Source organism: Ostrinia nubilalis, chromosome 7 (genome assembly GCF_963855985.1).
Source record: "Ostrinia nubilalis chromosome 7, ilOstNubi1.1, whole genome shotgun sequence".
Classification (NCBI taxonomy): Eukaryota; Metazoa; Arthropoda; class Insecta; order Lepidoptera; family Crambidae; genus Ostrinia; species Ostrinia nubilalis.
In genome coordinates, this window is record NC_087094.1 from 15735533 (window position 1) to 15762104 (window position 26572).

General features: G+C 35.3%; 1 protein-coding gene across 1 annotated transcript in view; it reads left to right on the forward strand.

Moving 5' to 3' along the window:
• The first annotated feature begins 10114 nt into the window (after positions 1 to 10114).
• Positions 10115 to 26572, forward strand: part of LOC135073450 (glycine receptor subunit alphaZ1) — a 62638-nt gene continuing 46180 nt past the window's right edge. Inside the window, exons 1-2 of the mRNA XM_063967632.1 lie at positions 10115 to 10443; positions 23519 to 23624. Of these exons, the coding sequence (XP_063823702.1) occupies positions 23581 to 23624 (44 nt within the window). The 5' untranslated portion in view covers positions 10115 to 10443; positions 23519 to 23580. The remainder of the gene's footprint in view (positions 10444 to 23518; positions 23625 to 26572) is intronic.

Genomic DNA, 26572 nt, shown 5'->3' on the forward strand with positions numbered 1-26572 from the left:
GAATGAATTGTTCGAAGTAAATATAATTGAAATGCTTCTTAAGCCCTTACGTTTATAGTTCATAGAGGTAGGTACCTACTTCAGAACTATACTTACTTTCGTATCGCACCTGCTTTTTCATTAATTACAACCTGAGATATATCAATCCTATCATCTCTACACATCATTAACTAACTACACTGTATCAAAATTAATAATGCTTTATAATGTCAAATAGTCAAAAATATGACAGATGGATATTTAAGCTGAGTTGCACAACCTAACTTTAAAAGTAACTATAACGATAACCGGTGTGTTTTGTATGGGGTTTGACATTTCTGACGTTTGTTAAAGTTTAAGTATGCTGGTGCAAACCAACCTTAACCTACTTGTGGTAAAGTAAAACATAGAAAAAAGGAAAACCAAGAAATTCCATGAAAATTGTCCCGATGCTTAATGTGAAAGGACCTCACTCAGCAGTATGTCGCGACCCACAGTGATAAATAGGTCACGACTCTTGTTTTCACTGAGTCCATTATTAAGATTTTTGATGTATTTTTTTTACTACTTTTTTGTTTGGTTTTTGGTATGGACGTTTGGTCATTGTGTCATCTTCAGGTTTTTGAAGTTGAGCAAGTAATTTTTTCCAGCATAAGCAATTAATAAACGTCTTATAGCTTTTAATACAATATAAAATATCTCCAATAACAGGGTTTTCCTAAAACAGCGTTTTCCTATTGCTTTAGTTAAGACTAGCGGCCGCCCGCGACTTCGTACGCGTGGATCCCGTTTTACCCCCTTCATCTATCTTACGCGGTTTAGATTTTTTCATACAAATGTTTTTTTCCGCTAACTCCCATTCCCGTGGGAATTTTGCAATATCCTGTTGTAACTAAGCTTCAAGTTTACTAAGGTAGCTGCATGCCAAATTTCAAGCGTCTAACTTAAGCGGTTTAGATTTTTCATACAAATGTTTTTTCCCGCTAACTCCCGTTCCCGTGAGAATTTTGCAATATCCTGTTGTAACTAAGCTTTAAGTTTACTAAGGTACCTGCATGCCGAATTTCAAGCATCTAACTTAAGCGGTTCAGATTTTTCATACAAAACGATTTTCCCGCTAATTCCCATTCCCGTGGGAATTCCTAAGTATCCTATAACCTGCCCAGGAGTATGAAGAATAATTGTACCAAGTTTCGTTAAAATCCGTCAAGTAGTTTTTGTTTCTATAAGGAACATACAGACAGACAGACAGACAGACAGACAGACAGACAGACAGACAAAAATTTTACTGATTGCATTTTTGGCATCAGTATCGATCACTAATCACCCCCTGATAGTTATTTTCAAAATATATTTAATGTACAGAATTGACCTCTCTACAGATTTATTATAAGTATAGATACCTTTTTCTGCTTAGAAAATGACCGCTGGCCCATGGGACACTTAATTACGTTATCATCATCATCATCATCTCAGCCATAGGACGTCAACTGCTGAACATAGGCCTCCCCCAATGCTTTCCATGTTACCCGGTTGGTAGCGGCATGCTTAGTTACGTAATTCCCTTTTTTCCCCCAAATTACGATTTAATTACTAAATTGAAATACTTATCGGTAAACAAAGGAAACATTAAGGCATCGTCGGGTTGTATAGAATTTGCTCATGAATCTCGTCTTTTAATTAAAGCGCGCGTTTTGGCTTCACGCTTAGTATAATCCTTGGCTTTGATAATAGCTACAGAAGAATACACTGTGTTAAAGGGCTTTTATTAAAGGCATCTATTACAAGACTGTAATTTAGAACGCTACTTAAGTTTTAAACCTTAATTCGACCGTATTCTGTATACTTAAATTTGAACAAAAAAATCTCCATAAAAAAATTACCGTATACCTTGAACTCAAGGTGTTAGGCATTTACATATTACAAGATTGTGCTTTAGAACACTACTTATGCTTCGAAAGATCCTTCACAAAGAAGTAAGGTGAATGTCATGATAACGGCAGTAATAATAACTTTAAATAAAAAATTATAGGTATAGATCGTTTCATCCACGAAGACGCGCCCCACCATTCTTCCGCTAATGTTTTAGTGTTGTCGGTACACGCTAAATCATCTATACTCAACGTCAAATAAATCGCACCTTCCGCGACGCGAACTTTAAAGATTTTCTTCTGACACAATCATGGTGCCCCAACAATATTGGTGTTATTTGAAAGCCCAATAAATATCCTTAAAGAAAACCACATTTAATTTCTTAATAAATGATTAACATATACCATAAATGTGACTTGAAAAATGACCTCATTTTGGGCTCACCTGTGGGATCAATTAGACCAATTTTTATGCTTATAAAACTAAATAATGACCTCACGTGTCCTCTTTAACAGATGGATAGCGATTAATCCCAACTTAACAGTTTTATAGCCATAAAAGTTGGCTCAAGTGTAACTACCTATTTTTTTGAAGAAGTGACTCTGGATCCTTCTAAAGACACATTTTTGGGGTAAAAACCTTTCCTTTAATGAAATTAAGCTTAGAACTAGGCTTTCAAATGGTACTAATGTTGGTGGGAAGTGAGGATGCATACTTTTGAAAAGTGCTTGTTGCGGGTGGTGCGATTTATTTGATGCCGAGTGTATGAGTGCACTGCACGCACGCCGCACACTGCAAATGATGCTCGGATTGCTCGGATCCGCACCCTGCGCTTCCCTCGACCAAAAATTGGTGGGGCGCGTCTTCGTGGATGAAACGATCTATTACATGTCTAATAATTATCAGGTAACTTTAGGTAGAGCTTTTGCCTGTGACTTCGTCATAAGATTTGACTTGTCACCTAAAAGATTTTATCGAAGATAACTAATTTATTATTTAACTTTAGGTAGAGCTTTTGTCTGTGACTTTACCACGAGATTTTGCTTGGCTTGTCACAAAAAGGTTTAGTCGTTTGTCACACAATCTAAAACAATTAAATCATCTTCTGCTTAGTTGGGAATAACGTTAATTTCGCAATTAATTATCCTTAACATCCGTGTAACAGTAATTTCAAACTAATTTATAGCAAAATTAAATTATTTATTACGTTTGCGGCCGTAATTTTACTATTTCACAAACTCGGTTCATTTTACAGTTTACCAAATTGAACAATAATCCTATTTCAGTATACTGTGTAGTTTATGCAGGTAGATTTTAGTTGCAGACCTTTAATGTGCATGTCATCCAGCTTGCGGGAAAGCTGACAGAAATATTAAACACAATACAGCAATCCCAAAACCCCGCATTCATTTAAATCTAAATTTCATGTTCCTGAGCCACTTAGATATCAATCTACTGACAATGTGGTAATAAATAAGACCATGCTTCACTTAGCCTCTATCTTTCTTAAGAAACGTATTTCTATTTGAACGTGAAATATAAATTACTCGTAGATGTGTTTCACCAAAAAAATTTGCAGATAAGATTTCCAGTTTATTTATTATATTATCATTGTCATTGCTCGTGTTCACTGATAATTAGAAACGTGTTAACAATTTACACATTATAGTCAGTAATATAATATTATTAAATATTATTATTCTGCTCATTCTGTTAGCAAGATTTGCACGTTTTACTTTTATTTACTTCGGTGAATTTCCATTTTACTGGTTATCTAAGATACATATCATAGTTTGTTTAATAGCCAATTCCTTGCTATTTTAATTTTAATTGGACTGAGCTGGTAACCGTATAGCTTCACTGGGCAATAAATGAGTGTGAGAAGGCTCTTCTTAAAGTACCTAATGTATTTTATTAAGTAGGTAACCTACTATATTCCTAACTTAATTTTTATTTGGTTTTCGATTTGGCCAGACAAATATTGTTTCATGAGGGGTGAACCTCTCACGGGAATTTCATTCGTTTCGTTCGCTTCAGCCAAATACTGTTGGACAAAGGTCTCCCTTAAGGATTTTCATAACAACCGGTCCTGCGCTGCCCACAGCTACAAGTTTACGCGTGAATACTTGTACAATTGTACATAACTTGTCAAAAATTACCAAAAATGAAAAATAAGTGGTGTCCAGGTGAGGCAGTGGTGGTTGATAAGCGGGTGGTGGACGGACGATCGATCAGCGCCAAGGTCACGGCTGGCGGCCGCTGATAACAGAGGTCGTGCTGGCAATCTACCCAGTGGCAGTCATTAACATCGCTCTTCCACACTCGCCTTGGAAACTTCTTGCACACAATCTTTGTTAAGGTGGCGATACACATAACAGTAAGTGGTACACTTGCATACTAGTCTAGTTACAACTGTCGTTGTGATTACGTTAAGATACCCAGCAAACTAAATGGCGGATTTACACTACGCGGAAATTAGCCGAGTCAAGTCAAAAAAACAAAGGAGTGAGGATGAAATTCATTCATTTTTCATCCCCACCCCACTGTTTTTTTGACTTGACTTGGCTAATTTCCGCGGAGTGTAAAAGCAGCAAAAGACCTTTTATCGGCCCATAGTTTGGTTGGACTGCTAATCAGTATAAACGTAGGTATATGGAAGTGCGAACATTAAGTACACTGATTTGGTATCAGTTGATTCTTCATACAAATTGGAAGCCGACCAAACAGTCGGCCGACTAAAAGTTTGTAGTCTGCGTGGGCGTCGAGTCTAACTGAGATGCCTGTATTGCCAGAGTAAGCGAGTACCTAGATCACTCGCACACAAAAATTTAATTTTTTCTAGTTGAAAATAGAGGCAAATTGCATCCAAACTAAGCACATGCCGATAACAATCATGCAAGATACTTTTCCATGCATGTGTATCGTCACCTTAACTTTGCTTTGCGTCCGCCGCATAATATAGTGTGTGTATTTTTTACTGCCCATGCTAATTTATACATGTATGCTTTTACACTTCCCTGTGCTAATGGTGCAGTGCTTTTACTGATACAATTTAATTATCGCTTGAATATCAAGGACTCGAAGCTGTAATTTTCAGACTGAGAAAATCAATTCTCACGACAAAAAATATTTATTTTATCTCTTAGTAGCCTTACGGAAAACTGTTTAATTAATGAAACAGGATTACTTATACTTGAACGCCTCTATGAAGGAATTATTATACAAATTCCTAACTTCCTACCTAATTAAGTATCTAAGCGAGTAATTAGTTTACTGCCGTATTTCCTACATCCTAAAACATTTATTTTAGTGAGAAATGTAATTAAGCTTTGACCTGTGTAAATATTATTTCGTTTCACAACTCCAGTAATTACTTCATCATATCCAAAAGCACAAGAACGAATTTGATAAGTTGTCGGTATCTTTTGCCATGTGCTGTTTTCCAATTCAAATAAAGTGGTTAATTAACAACCGACACGTAAACTGAAATATTTCTAGAGCCAGTAATAGTGTAAGACCTTAAGGCATGATTCCTTAATTTGCCGGCAATAGGGATGATGACAGGGTAATGAAATCAAAATTATATTTAGTCCGTCAGACAGACAATAAAAAAATTTTGGAGACATTTTTTTTCATAATTACAGTATTATATTGAGTTGAAATGTCGCGTGACGTCACTTTGAGTAAAAAATCTACTCAAGCGTGACGTAACGCGCCATTTCAACTCGATGTAAATAAAAAATATGAGTCTAATATTTTCTAATTTATCTGTCTAGACAAATAATTGAAATTTTGTCATCTAGCCTATTCCTGTACCAAACATGATGAAACACAAATGAAAAAACTAAATGCTAGAACTGAAAATAAGCTTAGAAATAAGTTTCATAATTCCTTGGTCTTATTAACGGTTAACTTAAGCTAAGTGATGAATTGTATTTAAAATAAGGCAATATACTGTGAAAGAATAAGTATCCAGTGTTTTATTTATGAGAATAGATCTACCGGCCTCTAATAGTACCCTTTCTAAACATTTGGCATTTGTTTTAAAAATTAAAAGTGTCAATTTTTAAAAAAGATGTTCTAGTTTTATCTATATTATCTATTCCGTGGTCAGATCCAGTAACTCAAACTAGTTGCGTAACCAATTGGAGTTCCACCGCGGATGAGCGGACCGCTGCGGAACCATTCTTCATAATAAATAACGGAACCGTCTGGACATACGTCTCGGTCATCTACTTATGCATTGCGAACTCACTTCTATACAATGTTGTATCAAAATGCTTAAAAGTATGACGTTTATGGGCTTCGTTTTATAGTACCTATGTACAAATATTGCCAGCTTTTTGTAATTGATTTTGATTAGAGATGGTTATTCTCAGTATTATCATATTTTTATTCATGTCAATGTTAGCATCTCATTACAAAAAAATATCTATTTAAAAAAATGAGGATTTAGTGTAATGAGTTTCTATAGTATAATATGATGAAATTATAAAGATTTCATCCATACAATATATCACGATAAAATCATGAAAGAATACACAAAAGAGAGTTGTTAAAAATATAATAACCCCACTTAAACTAACAATAACCATAATTCAAAGCTAAACCATTCTAACGGCAACAAATTAATTTACCACTTAGGTTTTCATCCAAATTGAAAACGAACTCGAAATAAGACAATTCTGGAATATCTAGACGTGGAATTCCTGGAATCCAGTGTTGCCAAAACTGAAACATTCATTAAGATGTTCTTGGACGTCTAGAAACTGATTGGGAAGTCCTAAAGTTGTCAAAAGCGCCTAAAATAGCTGAAAGGTCAAAAGGAATCTGGGATAATTAATTACTACAGTAAGAAAGGTGGTTTCATCGCATTATGGACTTTTTATGGACATTACAATTTAATCACTTGTTAGTAGTAGGTACGCCTGTTGGCGTAATAGGATTTTTAAAGCCAATGATAATTACAGCACACATTTTAACTCCTCATTAAGAATTAAGTAACGCAAAAGATAATTGAAAAATAACATTAACTTTAGTTTTTATAATGAATAAAACAACCATCAAAACTAGCAAAGGAATACATTAAAATTTAAGCAAAGTACTTTCCTCAAAGAAACGTGTGTACTTAATAAACTATGAAATAAAAACGATTCCTTTCAATCTCATTAGACCAAGAATTAGAATATTTTCTTAGATCTTTCTTATCTTTTATGTGACCAAGAGAAAAATCGCTGAAAACCTATTAAGTCAAGGTCTAATTGAGCTGTAATATTGCCATTCAAAGATAAAGATGTCAAGCGAAATTAATTTTCAGAACTTAAAAACTGGTTTCTTAGAAAAGTATCCCATTGATATCAGTTTTCGCAGAAACTTCATGGTGATTCTTTTCATTTATTAAAATATTTAAAAAAATATGTGGAAGAAACTCTGCATTACTTTGAAACTGTGTATTATCTTTTTGAGAAAACTTTATAAAATATTCCTTTTTTTTTTCAAACTAAGTGCTTCATTCTATAACATGGATCTTAGAGAAGTAGTATGGAGCTAACTGACCAAAGTTTTAGCTCGTCAGAACAGAGTTTACAATTTTCCAAGCCATCGAACAAACGGACTGGCACAGGCTTAGAAGTATCATAAGCATCAGCATAATCGAATAAATAAAAAGGACAATCAAAATAGCTAAGACCCAGGGACTCCTTTTAGTTGTTGAGTGCTTGGTTATACCAAAACTTAATTAGTAGGTACCCCTGCAAAGTCTGCCACAAGAAAGCGACCGTCGCAACGTGTCGCAGTGACCCTGACAACCGTAAGGTCACTGGTCAGTGTCAGTTCACCTGTTACACCTAATGGATGACCACAACGAAAATTGATGACTCGACTTCCACGCGAGCGCAGTCGATTTCGATTCGCTGATTAACTTTGAATGTACAATGACAGCACATTCGGATGATCAGTGTGACATCTAAAGTTGTCTATTTTATGTCACGTTTTTTTTACCTTCAGCTGAGTACTGTGACATTTTATTTAGGTCCATTTCACATCACGTTTTTTACCCGACTGCGCCAGAAGGAGGGTTATGTGTTTTACCTTTGATGTGCTGTCGATATTTGAATTTCAGTCTACCTGTTGAGGCATTTGTATGATCCGGTGTATAAAGAAAGTAAATAATCCAAAAACTCTGAATTCTATTGCTCTTCTTTCTTACTTTCCCTCTATTTTAATACGTAGACTCAAACAAAAAGTTGAATTAGAAAACTAACTTCATTTTACAGTTGTAAAACACACTCCCATGAGTGAAAGATCTGAATTTAAGTTTGTTAGGTACGGCAAAAATTGAAAAATACAATGCAACACGTGAACTAAGAATGGATTAAAGTTTCCATGCATTTCAGGTGTTTTTTTTTTCTTCAAAATCCACACTATACAGGGTGTTAGGTAAATGGGTATATGAGCCGACACTAGCCCATGTTAACATGGGCATATAAATGGTATGGTGAAGTCAGAAAATTGATATCTTCATTTTAATTATTTTAATTTTCATACAAATCGGATTTTATAAAATTTATTTTGTATGAAAATTAAAAAAAAATTAAATGATGATATCAAATTTCTGACTTCACCATACCATTTATATGACCATGTTAACATGGGCTAGTGTCGGCTCATATGGGTATAATCGTATTTAATAAAATTTATTTTGTATGAAAATTAAAAAAAATTAAAATGATGATATCAAATTTCTGACTTCACCATACCATTTATATGCCCATGTTAACATGGGCTAGTGTCGGCTCATATACCCATTTACCTAACACCCTGTATAGTCAGAAGATTCTGAAACATCAAGTGGCAAAAATCTGAAGTAATAATCCAGTATTGACAGTAGTGCCCTCCTGTAAATTTCATAATTATATTGTCGTCCAACGTAACAAAGATTGGATCTATAATCCAGTATAGATAGTAGCGCTCTCCTGACAATGGCATAGCTGGAACGGTTCAGTGCTGGACAACTATATTTTCGGAAAGACGCATTTGACCTGTGTGGTCAAGTCGTGGTCAATGTCAGCGGGCCCGGCGTCATCGCCGACGTCGCTGCCGCAGTCGATGTCATGTCGCTAGCAGAACGGTCGTTAGACAGGGATGCACAACATTTTGGCATCATAAATAGTTTTGGTAAAAATTAACAAATAAAAGACAATAATCGGCCCGCAATTACATATCAGTGAGGACTTACTTTTGAGTTGATCAAGCGTTGAGGGTTCTGTAATTACTTTCTTTATATCCCAGTCTCTAACCCCCTAAAATCTAAAATTTTATCACGTACATTTTCTGAGATCATGCTCGAACTATATTTTAAAATGGATTCAAAAGATCAGGCCACAATCAAAAACTAAGACTAACGGTTAAAGTAAGGTCACGAGCAAACCTATTTGCAATAAAACAAAAGAATCTGGAAACTCTTTATGCTTTTACTATATACCGGAAATAAGTAATGCTACTACGGAATTCATAGAAATTACACATTTGAACTTGGGTTGTAGCCAACCAATTCCAGAAGGATATGTGATCATATTCAGCAAAGGCAAACGTCACACTGACGTCGTTGCGTTGCCACAGAAGTGAAAAACATTTTATTAACCCATTGAACTAAATTTTAATATATTTTGTGCTTATATTATGTAATTACAGTCCAATATTGGTATAGTAAATAAAATGTAACTTAACTTAAAACATCACCACAACAATTGTATCGACAATTACCTTTATACCCTAAACATCAAATAACTCTAGTTAATTCTACAATGTTTGCCCTCTGTAACCATGGCAACGTCCCTTACACGAGTGTCGCTAAAAGAAAAGACAGAAATGAGTTTGATATACGTTACAAACTTAATTAATAATTCTATTACAAGTGTTTTACTCACACCTAAATACTTATTTCTCAAATTGAAACGGGACGAAAGGTAAATGAAATTCCCGGGCGTGAAAATTTAGTTACGAGAAAAGACCCTGTGAAAATTAAATTATAGTTAATTGTGCTTAAATGGTGTTGACTAAAAACACCTAAGGTATTCGTTATTTCATTTATATGCCAACCAAAACATAACTACCAAAAGTTGTCGACGTCTGGTCAGGCGATGAATAACTATTATCTGTCCATGCGACATTCTACTTCAGTAAGTTCAGTTAACTACCGCGAGGACTGACCGAGTCGCGCTAAGGAACCAATTTTTAAAAACTGAGCAAGAGCAAACCTATCCTTACTAAGTACGAGTTATATGTTGACGACATCATGATAACCGTGTCTAAGTTCTTCCAGTGAGCAGAAGTGTTGCCGCGTTCGAAATATTTTATGAATTATAATATTAGTATAACCAAAAGTTTCCAACGTCTGACAAGGCGGTGGGTGTACCACGGGCAAGCACGCAACCCGCTCTGCAACGGCTTTTCAGTTAAAACTGCCGCGGTGGCCAATGCGACCGCGCCTCATACTAAAATAACGCATAAGTATAATCAGTGTCACGCGATCGAGTGTCCTGTGTTGTGAACTCGGAGGGATTATTTGGGAAAAATGGTGTTCAAATACTGGTAAGTAATTTTTTTTAATTACAGAAAAGTCAATGTCAAAGCCAAAAATTTCTTCATTTGCATAGATTACCAGCTATGCCCGCGACTTCGTACGCGTGAATATAAATGTTGTTTGAAAATATTTCAAGTTTTAGCGATATTTTTCTTTATTGCTCCGCCCCTATTGCTTGTAAAGTGATGTTATATAGCCTAAAGCCTTGCTCAGTAAATAGACTATTCAAAACAAAAAGAATCTTTCAAATCAAACCAGCAGTTCCTGAGATTCAAGCAAACAAACAAACTCTTCAGCTTTATAATATTAGTATAGATTAAATAGTGCTTACAAATAGTCGTAAAGGACTAATAAAAAAAACTTACAAGTTTTAAAATACTTCTTTTTTCCTGAATTATATAACCTCTGTTTTGTTTTGGTGTTAATATCTTCCGAATAAAGCTTTCATTAACCAGGAAAACCACTTAAAGTTACTTTACATTGAATAAACTTCTGACCGCAACTTCAACTTTTGCTTGCAGCTGCGCAAAAGTAACTTACTTTCTTTGTTTGAGTACGATCGGCAGATTTCATAATAAATAGAAATTAATTTATACGATGTAAGAATCAAAAACTTCGTAAAATTAATTAAAGAAAACATGAGTAATTATAAAAGATTTTCCTTCAAAACAAGTACTTACCTAAGCAATTATTTATTTTACGGTGGGTGCTTCCCGTGTCTAATGTTATAATTAGTTCAGAGTACAGGGTGGTACAGGTGTTTTCCCTAAATACTTACCAGAATATGAAATAATAACTTCCTTGAAGACATTAAACACTTGTTCTAATCTTTTACTTCAAAGATGATTGAATAATCTAAAATAAATCCTATGACCACAATAAATTCCTTTGTTTGTTTTTGTAAATGTCAATTATTTGTTTTTATTAAGCATAGAAATCTATTCACAGTATACTTTATGGTACTAAACAAAATAAAAACACTTTTAGCATAACCTACTTGTCATAGTGATTCGAAAACTAGTCACGTTTTGTCAATAAGTTATTTTTATTTCTCTTCGTTATATCATCTACGGCTTTGTTGGTTCACCTTTATTTCTTTCATAACAAGGCTATTTCGTATTTTATCCTGATTGCAATTAGCGCAGTCGTTTTTAGTTAGTTAACGTGAACCGCTGACATATTGAAGATATTTTTTAAGCTGAGTTGTACTACCTTATTTTAACCGTGACTTTACCATAAGCAGTGTTTTTTGTGTGGAGCTTGACAGACTTGACGTTTGTTAAAGTTATAGTTGGTGCAACCTAGCTTTAGATGTTTCTCAACTTCTGTCTTTGTCTCCTTCTAATTTCAATATCCTTGCCTGAGATCATACCGTCTAGAATCTTACATCCATAACGATAAAGGTCATAATTTCCCATTCGCTTCCTGAAGCATAGTTTACGTGCGCGTGGCACTTGGTTTCCCGGACGTGGCCCATCAGCTCGAGTAATTACGATGCCCACCTGAGCATGGTCATTGCGTTGTAATCGTGGCTGCCGATGGAAGCATGTGGGTCTTGGTTGAGATCTAAATCTTGATAAGTCGATAGTTATAAAGTCATTTGTCCTGTGACGGACTGTTCTATCAACGCACAGACAAAACGTAGTCTAGAAAGTTGATAGCTGTTTTAGCTTGCTAAACACAATCAAATTGTATTTTATGAATGACGATTTAGTATCATGAAATTTTTAGTGATAACCTTGAATATTATTCTGCGTCATCTAACTACTCCTGAAAAGAAACAAAAAGTAATTTGACAAACAAAGTTATTGTTTGAAGAACAGGTCAAGGTAAGTAGATACCGAATAATTGCCTCTAATCAGGTCACAAACTTAGTGCTGACTGGCCTAATTTCACTCCAAGACTTGAGAAATTGAAGATGTGACAAGTCAAATATATTCAGAATTTATACAATCAAAATGAGCACAGAATATTCAGCGTTCAAGTTCGTCGCATAGTACGTCACAATTGAAACCGAAACTGGAGATATGGTATCACAATGTATTATGTACACCTGTGTGTTTGGACTTCATATTTAGGCCTATGTAGCGTGACATTGCGGCGTTTCGTTTGCATACCAACTTTACACGGTAGACATACCTGATATCCGCACCATACAGTCAAGAAGTAGAATTCTCGATTTTCAAATTCTTATCAACCCAAAGCCGAGTACGGTACAAGTGGATAAGCATCATTCTGGGTGAAAAGGTGAATTTATCACCATTCGCCAAACCATTCAATATTTTTAAATGCAAAGAAGAAAAAGAGTCCTCCACCTGGACATGAGCTCCCCTAGGTTACCTGGAAGTCTTTAAATAGACTTCGGACACAGGTTGGCCGTAGTAAGGACAATCTGGCCAGGTGGGGATTCTTGGATGGCTTAAACATGGAGTGCAGGTGCGGTTTTGTTCCCCAGTCGATGAAGCACCTGATGTCATGCCCTGAGTGCCCAAGCAACTGCACTCAGGAGGATTTGATGAGTGCTACTGACAACGCCACTCTTGTGGCGGAGTTTTGGGCTGACACTGTGTAGGTTTGTTGTCGACACGAAAAGAAGAAGAAGAATGCAAATAATATGTATAGGTACAGCATTCGTTGCATCTCACTCTCTTCCGTCTCATCTCGCATCACGCTATTACACGTGCGTGCACATACAGCCGTCAATTGAAGTAAAGTCACGCTGCAGTTGCTCTCAAGTGGCAACTCATGTAAACTGTGTGTCACAGGCTTAACTCAACCAGACGGTTCTGGCTTCCTATCAACTGAATCTAGAACTTTCTAGGAAGTTTCGTCAGTGTGCGTGGTCATGGTAGCAATCGCCGTAATTCGCGACTACCGCCAGTATGAGCGTCAGTGAGTGACGTAAGCAAAGGTCAGTGTAGGTACTAATTAATGGCGTGGACAACGCACATCAAGGTAAATGCCGTAGAATTTCATGTGTTTGTAATAAGTACTATTTTGCGACAAAATATAGAGTCTGAGAGTCTGCTATCATTGTAGGTACACTTTGAAAAGTTTCTACTTGATGACTGTTTGTAGCGCATTATTGAACTTCTGTCTGTGGTTTAGAGACTTATACCTGTGGTTATTTCCAGATGATCTTTCTGTATAAAGGTGTTCGTTCAGGTATAATAATACCTGACTGTGTGTCCTGTGATTGTCATCTTTGTGCTGTATAAAATCACTCGCATTTCTGATAAAAAATATCATTTACCTACCATAATCATTGTCAAGTGCATGGATTGGTTCTAAAAACTTGTATCTTATTAGTTTTTTTTATATTTTAACGAGATAAGAACCGAGATCTTTGGATAAAAAGTTGCACAGCATTTTATTGAGTGTCAAACAATCCGAAAGTTAAAATCGTCTGCGATTTAGATAAATCGTAGTTGTTCAACTCTTCGGAGCAAGAGATTGTCAGGGAATTGCACCAATTAGAAATACAAAGCCGTAGTTTACAACAGAATAGCGAACTATTACTGAGAGACCTGTGGTCTGCTCGCAGACTCTACTATTCGATATCGTAGAAATAGTTCGTGGCAAAATTGCAATAAGGCCAAATTTTGAATGGCCGAAACGAATTCGTCCAAACGTGTTTTACATTCTAGCAATCAGTTGGAGACCTATGTGCCAAAAGTCATTCAGATAAAAAGACACTGCGTTTCACGAACTTAACATTTAAATCAATTAACACAATAGTTAGGTATTAATTGTTAATAATTACAAAATATGCAAAATACCTTTTAAGCGAGACACAGACTTCCACGTCACTGGGAATCATATAAGAAAAATCATGCAAGAATCAAAAATCAATCATTAAGAAATTCTGATCTGATTCTACTACCATACCATTATTATGCTGACTGAAACATCAACATCAAAGGATATATACGCGAATGCTTGGCATTTTTTGAAAAATACAAATATCAGGCGGCAAGAAATAGCTATCTAGCTCGTCACACAGTTTAGTAAAACAATGGAAAAATACTCCACATTCGGGATCAGCAATTCCGCAGTATCCCAGAAACGGTTATTTTTTCGTGAGCGCGACGGGTTCCTTTAACGAAGCAATAAAAAGCATCTGGTTGGGTAACGGGATCCGGGACTCCGGGGAGATTGTACCGATCGTGTTCTCCAATTTACGCAGCTGGGTGACTGAGACGTATGCAGTTCATACTCGGAAAACATGAAAAAAATCCCTGATAAGTAACTATACAGGGTGTTAGGTAAATGGGTTTTGAGCCGACACTAGCCCATGTTAACATGGTCATATAAATGGTATGGTGAAGTCAGAAAATTGATATCTTCATTTTAATTATTTTTATTTTCATACAAATCGGATTTTATAAAATTTATTTTGTACTAGCGGCCGCCCGCGACTTCGTACGCGTGGATCCCGTTTTACCCCCTTCATCTATCTTACGCGGTTTAAATTTTTTCATACAAATGTTTTTTCCCGCTAACTCCCGTTCCCGTGGGAATTTTGCAATATCCTGTTGTAACTAAGCTTTAAGTTTACTAAGATACCTGCATGCCAAATTTCAAGCGTCTAACTTAAGCGGTTTAGATTTTACATACAAAACGATTTTACCTCTAATTCCCGTTTCCGTGGGAATTTTGCAATATCCTGTTGTAACTAAGCTTAAGGTTTATTAAGATACTTGCATGACAAATTTCAAGCGTCTAACTTAAGCGGTTTAGATTTTTCATACAAAAGGATTTTCCCGCTAATTCCCTTTCCCGTGGGAATTCCTAAGTATACTACAACCTGCCCAGGAGTACGAAGAACAATTGTACCAAGTTTTGTTAAAATCCGTCGAGTAGTTTTTGTTTCTATAAGGAACATACAGACGGACAGACAGACAGACAAAAATTTTACTGATTGCATTTTTGGCATCAGTATCGATCACTAATCACCCCCTGATAGTTATTTTGAAAATATATTTCATGTACAGAATTGACATCTCTACAGATTTATTATAAGTATCTTATATATGTATACAGGGTGTTAGGTAAATGGGTATATGAGCCGACACTAGCCCATGTTAACATGGGCATATAAATGGTATGGTGAAGTCAGAAAATTGATATCTTCATTTTAATTATTTTAATTTTCATACAAATCGGATTTTATAAAATTTATTTTGTATGAGAATTAAAAAAAATAAAATGATGATATCAAATTTCTGACTTCACCATACCATTTATATGCCCATGTTAACATGGGCTAGTGTCGGCTCATATACCCATTTACCTAACAACCTGTATAAAAGAAAGTTGTGTTAGTTACTCCACTTATAACTCAAGAACGGCTGAACCGATTTAGCTGAAAATTGTCAGGGAGGTAGTTTAGAGCCACGAGAAGGACATAGGATACTTTTTATCCCGTTCGAAATAAAAAAATAGTCTGCTTATTTATTGCCATTAAGGCGGAACAAAGTTCGCCGGGTCAGCTAGTAGAAGATGAAAATTAAAATGATGATATCAAATTTCTGACTTCACCATACCATTTATATGACCATGTTAACATGGGCTAGTGTTGGCTCATATACCCATTTACCTAACACCCTGTAGATACTTGTATATCGATAAATACAAGGGAAGGAAGTATTGTCTCTATATGAAACGTGGAATTTTGTCTGTCACAGAAAAACTTTATTGCGCGTGTCCCTGTTTCAAAAACCGGTATAAAAACTGTCTGTAAAAATCCTTTCCCGGAACTCAAACTATCTATATGCCAAATTTAATCAAAATCGGTTCAGTGGTTTAGGCGTGAAAGCAAGACAGACTGAGTTACTCTCGCATTTATAATATTAGTATGGATAGTATAGATTATAAATGTTTGTTTACGACCGACCTTGCGGTCTTTGTGGAAATTAGGGGAGGCTTTTGTCCAGAAGTTGACATCTTTTGGCTGAAAAGTCACGTGCCTCTTTACTGATGTAAACTGTTAACACTTTGCTAGATACATTTAGAACCGTTTCAATCCAAACTTATTTTTCAATGATTAATTAAAGCAAATTAATAAGACAAATTCGAGGATGCCGTAAGCCCTGGCAGGGCATCGATCTACAAATAAATTATTCAGACACACATTCATGTACCAACTGTACAGCGGTACGAAGTAAGTCGGCTGATCGCTCCAAACAGTATCGATCAAAGATAAACCCAGTTTTATAAACCTAAACTGAAATAGTCTAAGACCTTTTTATCTAAAATACATTTTCTCTTTTTATCACAGTTATTAATAAAGTCAAACTTTTTATAATCCTGTATTCCTTCTGAAAATGAATGTAGAGACACCATGGAGTTATGGATTACTTGTTTATTTTTTTTGCTCATATTTAGTTTGTTATTTACTAAATGTATTTTTATAAACTAAACTTCATCCATCAATGGATGACAGAGAGTTTGATTTTCTAAGCTATAATGTGGCTATAATTTAAACGAAAATAAATGTTTAGTGGTTGAGGCTTATGTAACGACGTGGACGATGTTAAAATCCCACGGGAATAGGAAGTCTTTGTTTAGGGTAATAGCGTTCTAAATTGGATTACGCAGGGACCAGTGTGAGGGTCAGTTTGAAAAGTAGAGTCACTGAAACCTTTTTTGTTTTCAGTTAGCTTTTAATATCAGGTGATTTAATATTAGTATCAAATATTTGAATAATAGGAGACTTGCTGTCTGAAATTTTCGATATTATCGATTTTGTTTAAAAATACCATCGACATAGTCGATTCTTTCAATAGTTTTATTTACTTTTGTTTGATTGGTCCGAAGATGAGTGTAAAAGCTTAACGAGTATTTGTATAACATACTTGACAGATTTGTATTTCTATTAATAATTTCATGTTGTGTAAAACAATTTTTAGAAAATGTTTTAAATAATTTAAATATCATGTCACTTGTGTAATATTTTTTTAGAAGTCTTGGAGAAATTTTAATTTAAAATTTCACAATCGATTTATCTTCAAATCAAATGAAATAAAATCAGTTTATTTGCGTGAAAAGTGGTCTATAAGTTCTTACAATATTAAAATGTCCGCACAGTCCACCAGAAGCTGGCATGCAAATATTGTTAACATTATATTTAATAGGTACATTAAAGATTAATTGTTTGAAATATCAATAAAACTAAAATTAGCAACATTATTTGTACAGACATTAGTACAACAAACTAGAATAGCCTTTTGCTTAAATATCTTCTATAAGTGGTCTACCTGAACAGCAAATATTATTCGTTGGACCAAATGCTCCCAATAAATTTTGATGGATGATGCTGATGCCAAAAATGTACAGAATATTTTCCATTTCAATATATCACAAACTGTACGCGGCAGGGTTATTAAACGGTTCTGTATTGTAATATACCGAATTCCAGACGGGGCAAACCTTGAGTAGTGTTGCTAAACTATTCTTGAGTAGTTTTACCAAATAGTTAAAATGTCGATATTATCGATGCAAACAATAATATTTTCTATGTTTCAATCGTATCATTACTACTCGTATTATTTGTGAGATTCTATATCACCAGAGGCGGTCGAATTTTCAAAGTACTGCTTTTCTTTTTTTAATTTATTTATTCATGAATAGAACCGCAGCACAAATTACACTATTCAAATAAGACGTAACAAAGTTCAGAATATCATTTTTTCTATATCTCAGACCTCGTACAGTAATGAATGTATATTTACAATAGATGCCAAATACCGATACATTGTCTACCTAGAGCCAAAGAGTTCGCAGTAGTTCACTGTTTGGTTTTTGTCAGGCTGGCTTTACACCCTGTCTAGTCATATCGATAGTATAATCAATATTGAAGAGTATTAAAATAACTGTTGTTAAATCACGATAGTTTATCGATAAATAATTCACTATAGCTACTCTACCCTTGGGAAGTAGCTATGACAATAATTTTGCAAGTCTAGTTGGATTCCCCGAAACGTTGTGACTTCGCAGTAAAAAAGGTATCGTGACTACTAAACTCTTCAATTGTGGTTATTGATTCCGAGGTACTCGTATTAAGTACTCCGAAATGTTACGTAATATTGGACTTTGACGAAGCTCGCTACCTTCTTTTTAAATTGTATTAAAGTGTATTTAAGATAGTGTTTTATTGAATCTGAAGATTTTTATTTTTGTGGTTCACCTATTCTGAAAGTAAATGAACTTCGGAAAGGTGAATTTAATCAAAAAGCTCTATTAAAAATTCCTTCGTAACTTTTTTCTACTGCTTTGAGATAGTTCTGTGAAGTAGCTGGAAATAGCAGCAAAAGAATCTCAATTATTTCTTAGACAATATTGTCGGCCTCACTTTTTTTCAATTTTATAGACGACTAGGCAATTTCAAGTCCATTACTTTTTTGTCTTTATAATATTTTTTTGTACCCAGTTTGTATTAATTGATGAAATTTATGAATTGCCTATTAGTAAAAAGAAATAAAAAATAGCATTTTTTTTTTCAATATCAATTTGATTTAGGTCCGATTATCGACATTAATTTCTGTAAGAGGATTTTTGAATGTGTTTTCAATCATACATCATCCAATTGACTTGGAGTTTAATGGCATTACTTTTTGCCATGCAAAAGGGGAAAAATATGATCGTCTATGCATTGATAGGATTAATCTTTGTAATCTTCATTGCAGGCTTTCATTTTGTGCTTTTATCAACTCGGGGCGAGAAAAAGGAAACTCCTTCGCGTGGCAAAATGCCAAAATTAACAATCGTTTTGATATCTGTCCTTGTCATTATTTGAAAATTCAGTGAGTAAAGAAGGTCGAATATCTAATTCATCCGCTTCCTTTTAGAAACAAAACAAAGCCATTTTAACAATGATTTCTGAAACAAACAAACCATTGACAACTTTTTATCTGTTACAAATCATCATTTGGAACTCGGCGCGAGCTCCAATTAAAAAATACATTAAAACAATAACAATAAAGCTTCGAATTTATTCTAATTTCAATAAAATTATATTTTCCAATGGTGCAGAGATAAGGCAAATTGCTTTTTAACAATCCGTCTTATGCTTACAGGGGAACATTTTTATAGGTACTTCCTTGTGAAGTATGTCTATAAACGCCCTACTGCATGGCAAAGGGAATCTTCCCTGAATTACTGTTGGATTTTATTATCATTTGGTACTGCACCACCATAATTAATTTACGCCAAAACTCTTGATTATTACCACTGATGCTACCTGAAAGATCTGACACAAAATTATATGTCCGTCACTCCCACGATCTAAAGCTCTTTTTTTACAAAAGCATAAATACTATAGTTATTCAATCATTTTGCTTTCAACAATTTACAAGTAGAGCATTTCCTCAGACAAAGTTTATTCAAACTTCAATTTTCCCGTTCGTGAACCATTTAAATGATTTATTCATCACTAAACTCTCCGCAAATGGAAGCAGAACCTCTCCAGATGAAAGCTGAAAGCTCACTGTTCAAACACTACGAGCTTTGAAATAGTTTTATTTTTTGTTGTACAGAGTACAGACCGTATTATCACTATGTAATCTATTCATTACCTTTCTAATAGTAGGTAAGAAATGCGTTTATAAAATTTTATGACTATACTTGTTAATAGAAGGCGTTTGTCATCTTTCAATCGGACCAGCTTTCATTGTCCTCAGAGGTAGTTTACTTATTTTTGGACTTAAGATTGATACAAACCCTCAATATCAAATAGGAAACAAAAACAATTTAATTTTATACCATTTTATCCCACCTGCGAATAGGATCCCAAACCCCTTATTCAATGAGTATCGAAATCTCTAAACACAAGACCTTAAACTAACTCAAGGCACGCTTAAAACTTTACAGACATGGAATTATCTTAGTAATTTATAACGCGCTAAAGCCATACATTATTAAGGAACTAGGTTAAAATTTATTTATCCTTGGAGCATCAAATGAGGGATGAAAGTTTCTAAGGAAGTTTGTTATCTTGATAATGCCGATGGGATCAAGCAAAAGGCAAATACTCTCACCGATCGTAACACCACAAAATATAACAGAAGACAAACTCCATACTAAACGCGCTCGAGCCACGCACACAGACACCGCTCTAGCAAGACTGTCTTGGACGAATGCGAGCGCGACGTGGCGCGACAGACGTTCGCCACACGTTCGCTGTGGTTTGCTTGAGTCACGCGCCGGTCAACCGCCTGTGATATTATTTTGTTTTGCGAAATTGACGAAAATGAGTGAACAGAAAAAGTCGTATTATAATTGTTCGGTATTTGGTTGCTTAAACTCATCATTAAATACCGAATTTTAATTTTTTAAATTACCAGTTGATTCGGGGAGGTAAGTAAGTTATTTATTTGAATTTCAATTGAAATTGAAAGCCAACTCAATTATTAGGAATATCGAATTGTTTTAGAGAGGTTTTAGGAATTATTGGATAACTAGCTTTTGCCCGCGGCTTCACCCGCGTGAAATTTAGTTTGTCACAGATCGTCATAAATTATAGCCTATATGTTATTCAGGGCTATAAACAATAATACTGTAAAGTTACATCAAAATCCGTTCAGTAGTTTTTGCGTGAAAGAGCAACAAACATCCAGACATCCAAACTTTCGCATTTATAATATTATACATAGTTGGATAATAGTGTCAACGTCAACCACTCAACTAAATACTAATTCCTTCTCGTGTATTTGTTTGCAAACTATTACTATAATAACGTACTAAATATAAATAAGTATACGTGGATATCTGTTATTGTCTTTCTTGCATAGTATTAAGAGTAACATTTTTCTATCATAACGAAATAAACGCAACACATGACAAGACAACCCTAGCGCGACGGCTGAGCGTGCGAGCGAGAGAGGTATGCAAAGCGAGGTACATACATGAGTTTACCTTCTGTTATATTTTGTGGTAACACCGTCAGCGCTTGAGATAAAAGAACATCAAAGTCACCGACATAGCTTGCAAAATTGCTAAACTTACCATAGCTAGTAGATAAGATGGCCGTGGGGGCAGAAAAGTTCTCGAGTTTGGTCCACGGACTGGAAGACGAAGGCAGGTTTCCTTCCCGCTAGGTAGACCGACGATCTGGTGAAGGTTGCCGGAAGACCTGGATGCGAGTAGTACAGAACCAATCGTTGTGAAAATCCTTGGGAAAGGCCTTTGTTCGGTAGTGGACGTCATTTGGCTATGACAAATGAACGACGGAACATCGACAGAAGTCGCTCTTAAAAATAGTCTTAGCTTGAATATTGAAGAAATCCATGCCAGTCAACGAATCATTAAGGCAATTACAGCCAACTGCTGTCTTATACAAGTAGACACAGCTAGCACTGACTATAAAATTCATACAAACAGCACGAATAGCCTCTGGTCAGTAGGTCGTTGTTTTTCAATCGATCGCCATCGATTCTCCTTAATACTAAATTATTACCAATAGGCCGTGTATACTTCAAGTATCCATGGCAAGTGCATGCCGTATACATTTCTTATTGAGGCAGACGTCGCCGAGCCATTTGTATTAGTAAAAACTTAAAGCTTACTATAAAAGTCTAATAAAATTAATTTGTTTTCTAGAAGTAGGCTTTTGAGAGCACTTTTACATGCTCCAACCCTACCACTAGAGAGAAATATTAATTGTATTCTGGTTATCTTTAGTTTAGAAGTACCTAAAAATATATTTTTCTTAACAAGATAATGATACTAATTTCTGGTTACGCAAAATATAATTAAGACTTTCGTGAAAATGCCTATTTATAAATTTAAATTGAAGCAAATAATTGCGAAAAGAGCGGCGTAGTGTTAAATAATTACAGCAAATTGTGTTAAGCTTTTGTGGCCAATAATTAAAATAATTACATCTGGATCAATTCAGTTGCGAGCGAGATGCATCCATCTGTGACGAAATATTGAAAACTCTATATCAAACTGAATACAGATTTAATTATTATCATGGTATTATAATTTGTAAGTCCGTCGGAGTGGTTCTATTTCCAGAATAATCAGTCAAATTAATGTAATTTGTGCATTTAATTATGTTCAGTATCATAATCCGCTATCTATTAATTAACCGATATTTGGGCGATGAACAAAAACTTCCGAGCTTACTGGAAATATTACAAACACGTGTCCCTTTAATTTATATCTACTTGTGGTGAATAGGTACTCGTATATTATTCTAAGATTTAATACATTTTACTCTCTTTACAGCGGAGAGAGCTTATAATGGTTCTTAAGCAAATTCATTACGGGCTACATGATAGCTATCTCCTGGGACAACTTTCACTGGTTAGCAGCAGAGCTTGGCTGAAAATGAAACCTAACTAATGAAATAAAAGTCTTTTGTTTCTTCTAAAATAGAAATATTTTATCTTTTGTTTCTTGTTAGAGATATATTTAGATCGGGTTATTAACCACTCACTGTATAAAAAGATCGTGTGCTTAAGATCTGATAAAATTAAACATGACAAATATAATTTATGCATTGCTTTAATCGTGAAAATTAAGCCAACTCTAACGTAAATCAACATTTGCGAATCCATTAGCTTTCGAAGAAGGCGTTTATAAATGATTTATTGTAAAACAAATGCTCGTTACTTATTCAGTTATCGTTAAAGTTGTCATTAGCACGTTATTCTTCGCCGTAATACAGCTGTATTAGCCCGTAATACACTAAAGGTGGTATTTTGATCACTATCGGCCGCGCCGGTCACAAATTATGGATCTAAAACGATCAGGGTCGGAATATTGGGCTTTATTACTAATGATTATTTTGTAATGGTACATTTAGGCTGAGTTGCATCACCTAACTTTAACAATAACTAGTGTTTTTTGTATAGAGTTTGACAGATTTTTGACGTTTGTTAAAGTTAAAGTAAGATGGTGCAAGCCAGCCTTAGTTGTATTATGGATGATTTTCAATTACTCATCTAGTGCTTTCATTCGTGTAATCCAACCAATCTTGATTTTTTCCTTTAAGCATTCTAATAACGTTCTTGCCTTCTGGTAGGTATTCCTACCTCTGAATAGATATCAATTTATATTGGTATGTTCATTTTTCAGGTAACCTGGGGGCATTGGGATGAGCCCCAACGCTGCGCCCTCCCCTTCCACCCCCCACGAAAATGATCCCCTGCACCTGGCCGACTACATTGTTCTTCTTAATATGGTATGTATTTTATATTCAACCGCCTCTTTGGTCTAGTGGTAAGACCACCTGCTTCAGATGCAGAGGTCCCAGGTTCGATTCCCAGTGGAGGCAGATTTTTCTGTTCGGCTTGGTTGGTGGTAGGGCTTGTTCTAAGTCCGCCTGGCTAGCTACCACCATCTTATCTAAGTCTGTCGCCATAATAACAATTTTAACAGCATTTTTGCGTTCCGGCAGTTAGAGGTAAGATAGCCAGTTCCTCAGTGGTTGAGTATTCCGGGTGAAGCTCGCTTCCACTTTCGGCCTGATCATCACTTACCATCAGGTGAGATACAGGCCAAGAGTTTCCTCGTTGTGGATAAAAAAAAAATTGTAACTTAATTATTAAGTGCGGTCTCCCATTGAGTTTTGTTAAATACGATCACGCGAGCTTGTGTTTTGGTTTATTAGTGACACACGCGTGAGTTGGGTCAAAAGTAACTTTCGTTCGGAGGCTGGCAAGGGTAAAATAAAACATTCCCAGAGAGTAGAGCGTTTTCTTAACTTATGGTCAACAAACCAAATTAATACACATTAAGCTTTTAGCAGAACACGTTCTTAACACACCACTAAGTATACACTACACATAAACTATCGTTCATGTGCTTGAATCCTGAAATAGTAAGTAGAAATTCGTACGGAGAGTTGTAACCGCCTTTACAACCGATGTAAACAATGCCTCAACATGACCACGACCGCTCTACCAAGAGAAAAACGAATAAGAAGAAGAAGAAGTAGAAATTAAAGACATATTAAACTCTTTTTCCGAAATTTCGCTCAAAACTTAACTTTAAACACTAGCATAGTTACAAATCATTAGGTAAATTTCAATATCTGAGCCAATCACAGGCTTTAATATATTTTTGAGTGTATCTTAAACGATTCTCAAAAGTGATTCAATTTAAACTCTAGCATACTTAACTAGCCTTTAGTCCGCGTTATCGCTTTTTATTAAAGCCTTACTTAGAAACACTAATTTGACCTTCAGACACAGAAGAAATCTAAAATGTTCTAAGATTATTTTAATTGAAGTTATAGCGAAGAAGACATCATAACTTTCTTGTTCTTTTTTTTAAATTAATAACAAGGCAGGTATTTACCGCAATCACATCTGATGTTAAGTGTGACACAGTCTAGGATGGTACACACATACCTGTCCTGTAAGTGCCTATTCACTTTCGACTTGAAGAGGCTCGGATTATAGTGGGAAAGATAGCAGCAGGCAGCGACTTCGTCCCTAGCTAATAGTAATACTTCAAGGGTACATAAACTAAATAAAGTAATTATGACTTACTTTAGTCGGTTACAAAGAGAATGGCAGTTACCAAAACTACAATTTAGAGACTGTCACAAGTTTGATTAATACCGTCATTAATTAGATCCTTTGTATAAAGTTAAGTACTTAATCGTCAGTTTATAATGTGCCGGATCAAATTGGGTGGAAGTGATTTGCGGATGGAAACGAGATTGGCGCGATTGATGGCCGTGATTAATGTAGGGTGAAGCCAGCCTTCAACCTTATTATTACACTAAAGCTTTAAGGCAAAAATACCTTAAACTTCCAGTTCGGTTCAGTGAACTTGACGTGATCGGGAAAAACTTTTTTCCATCAAAGGCGATTGAATTTTCTTTGTATCGTTAGCAGTAATGTTAAGTTTGAGGTAGTATTTTCGGCTTATTCCCAAAGGACATCGAAAATATAAAAGTAAATTCTATAAAAATTTTAAAATTTGGACCCGATGGGAAAAGAAGAACAATAGAGTCGTAGACCTTTGTAAATAAACCGTTTATTTTTTCTGAAAATCTGTAAAGGCATTCACGAGTTACATTTTGAGAGTAATGATTTGACACACATCTTTTACTATTATTCGAGTGGTGAAATTTTAAAGCATCTCATTTGTGGGTTTATACTATAAAACTGATATACCTAAGCTTGCTGTGCCTATTTAACCAAAACAGCTAAAAATACAAAACCAAAAAGCCTCAGACATTTACTAATCTGCATCAATTGCCAATCAGATCACAACTCTAATCGCAGTTCTGAATTTGAATTCGAGTAGTTCGTGCGACCCTTTAATTTGGCCGCCACTGCAGACCCTATCTCCATCGATAGCAGCTAGGCTGGGCTAATCTAAACTGCTACCCCGACCTTCGCCGATAAGGTGGACCTTGACACGCGAGCTGGGAGATAGCATTCACCTTTTTGAAATGGCTGCTTATCAGTTCCTGGCTAGCTTTAGATAGATATTTAGTCGTCTTGGTCACATTAATTTGGAGTCACAAATAGTAAATCTAACATCTATTTACTACGGCAAAATATACTACCTCTACATTTTATGTGTAAATGTTATTGTAAATGTAATTAAAATCGAAAACCCGTGGGAGCAATCAACTTTCACATGTATTAATGACTGTAGTTTTTGATCCCAGAGCCCGTTATAAGGCCGAAATGTCACCTCACTATGTAAGCTGGATAACCCACACCCACCACTGGCCATAAGGAAAGAAAAAAGAAGAAAAAATATCTTTAAAAATTGCATTTTATAAAAAGTATTGCAACCTCTCCTGACGTCGCGCACTGGCTGTCAAATTATTTTTTTCGCGACGATATCGATTGTCTTTTGTTTTTCTTCGAGAGTATTCCCGCAACTAATTTTACGTCTCGATTCTGTTTATGATGTTTGAAATGTATGTTATTTTGTTTAGGGCTGATTTTTCAATCGTCAGATATCTTTTAACTGACGAATAACATTGTCATTTTGACATATTTTCTATACTAATAATGTCAATGTGCCAAACTTATTCTTCAGATAAAAGTTATCCAACGATTGAAAAACCAGCCCTTAGTAAAAAATATTATGTTCAATTTTAAAGTCAATCGGGATTCCCTAGAATCGGATCAAGTTAATTTAAAGCACGCACAGTTGGTG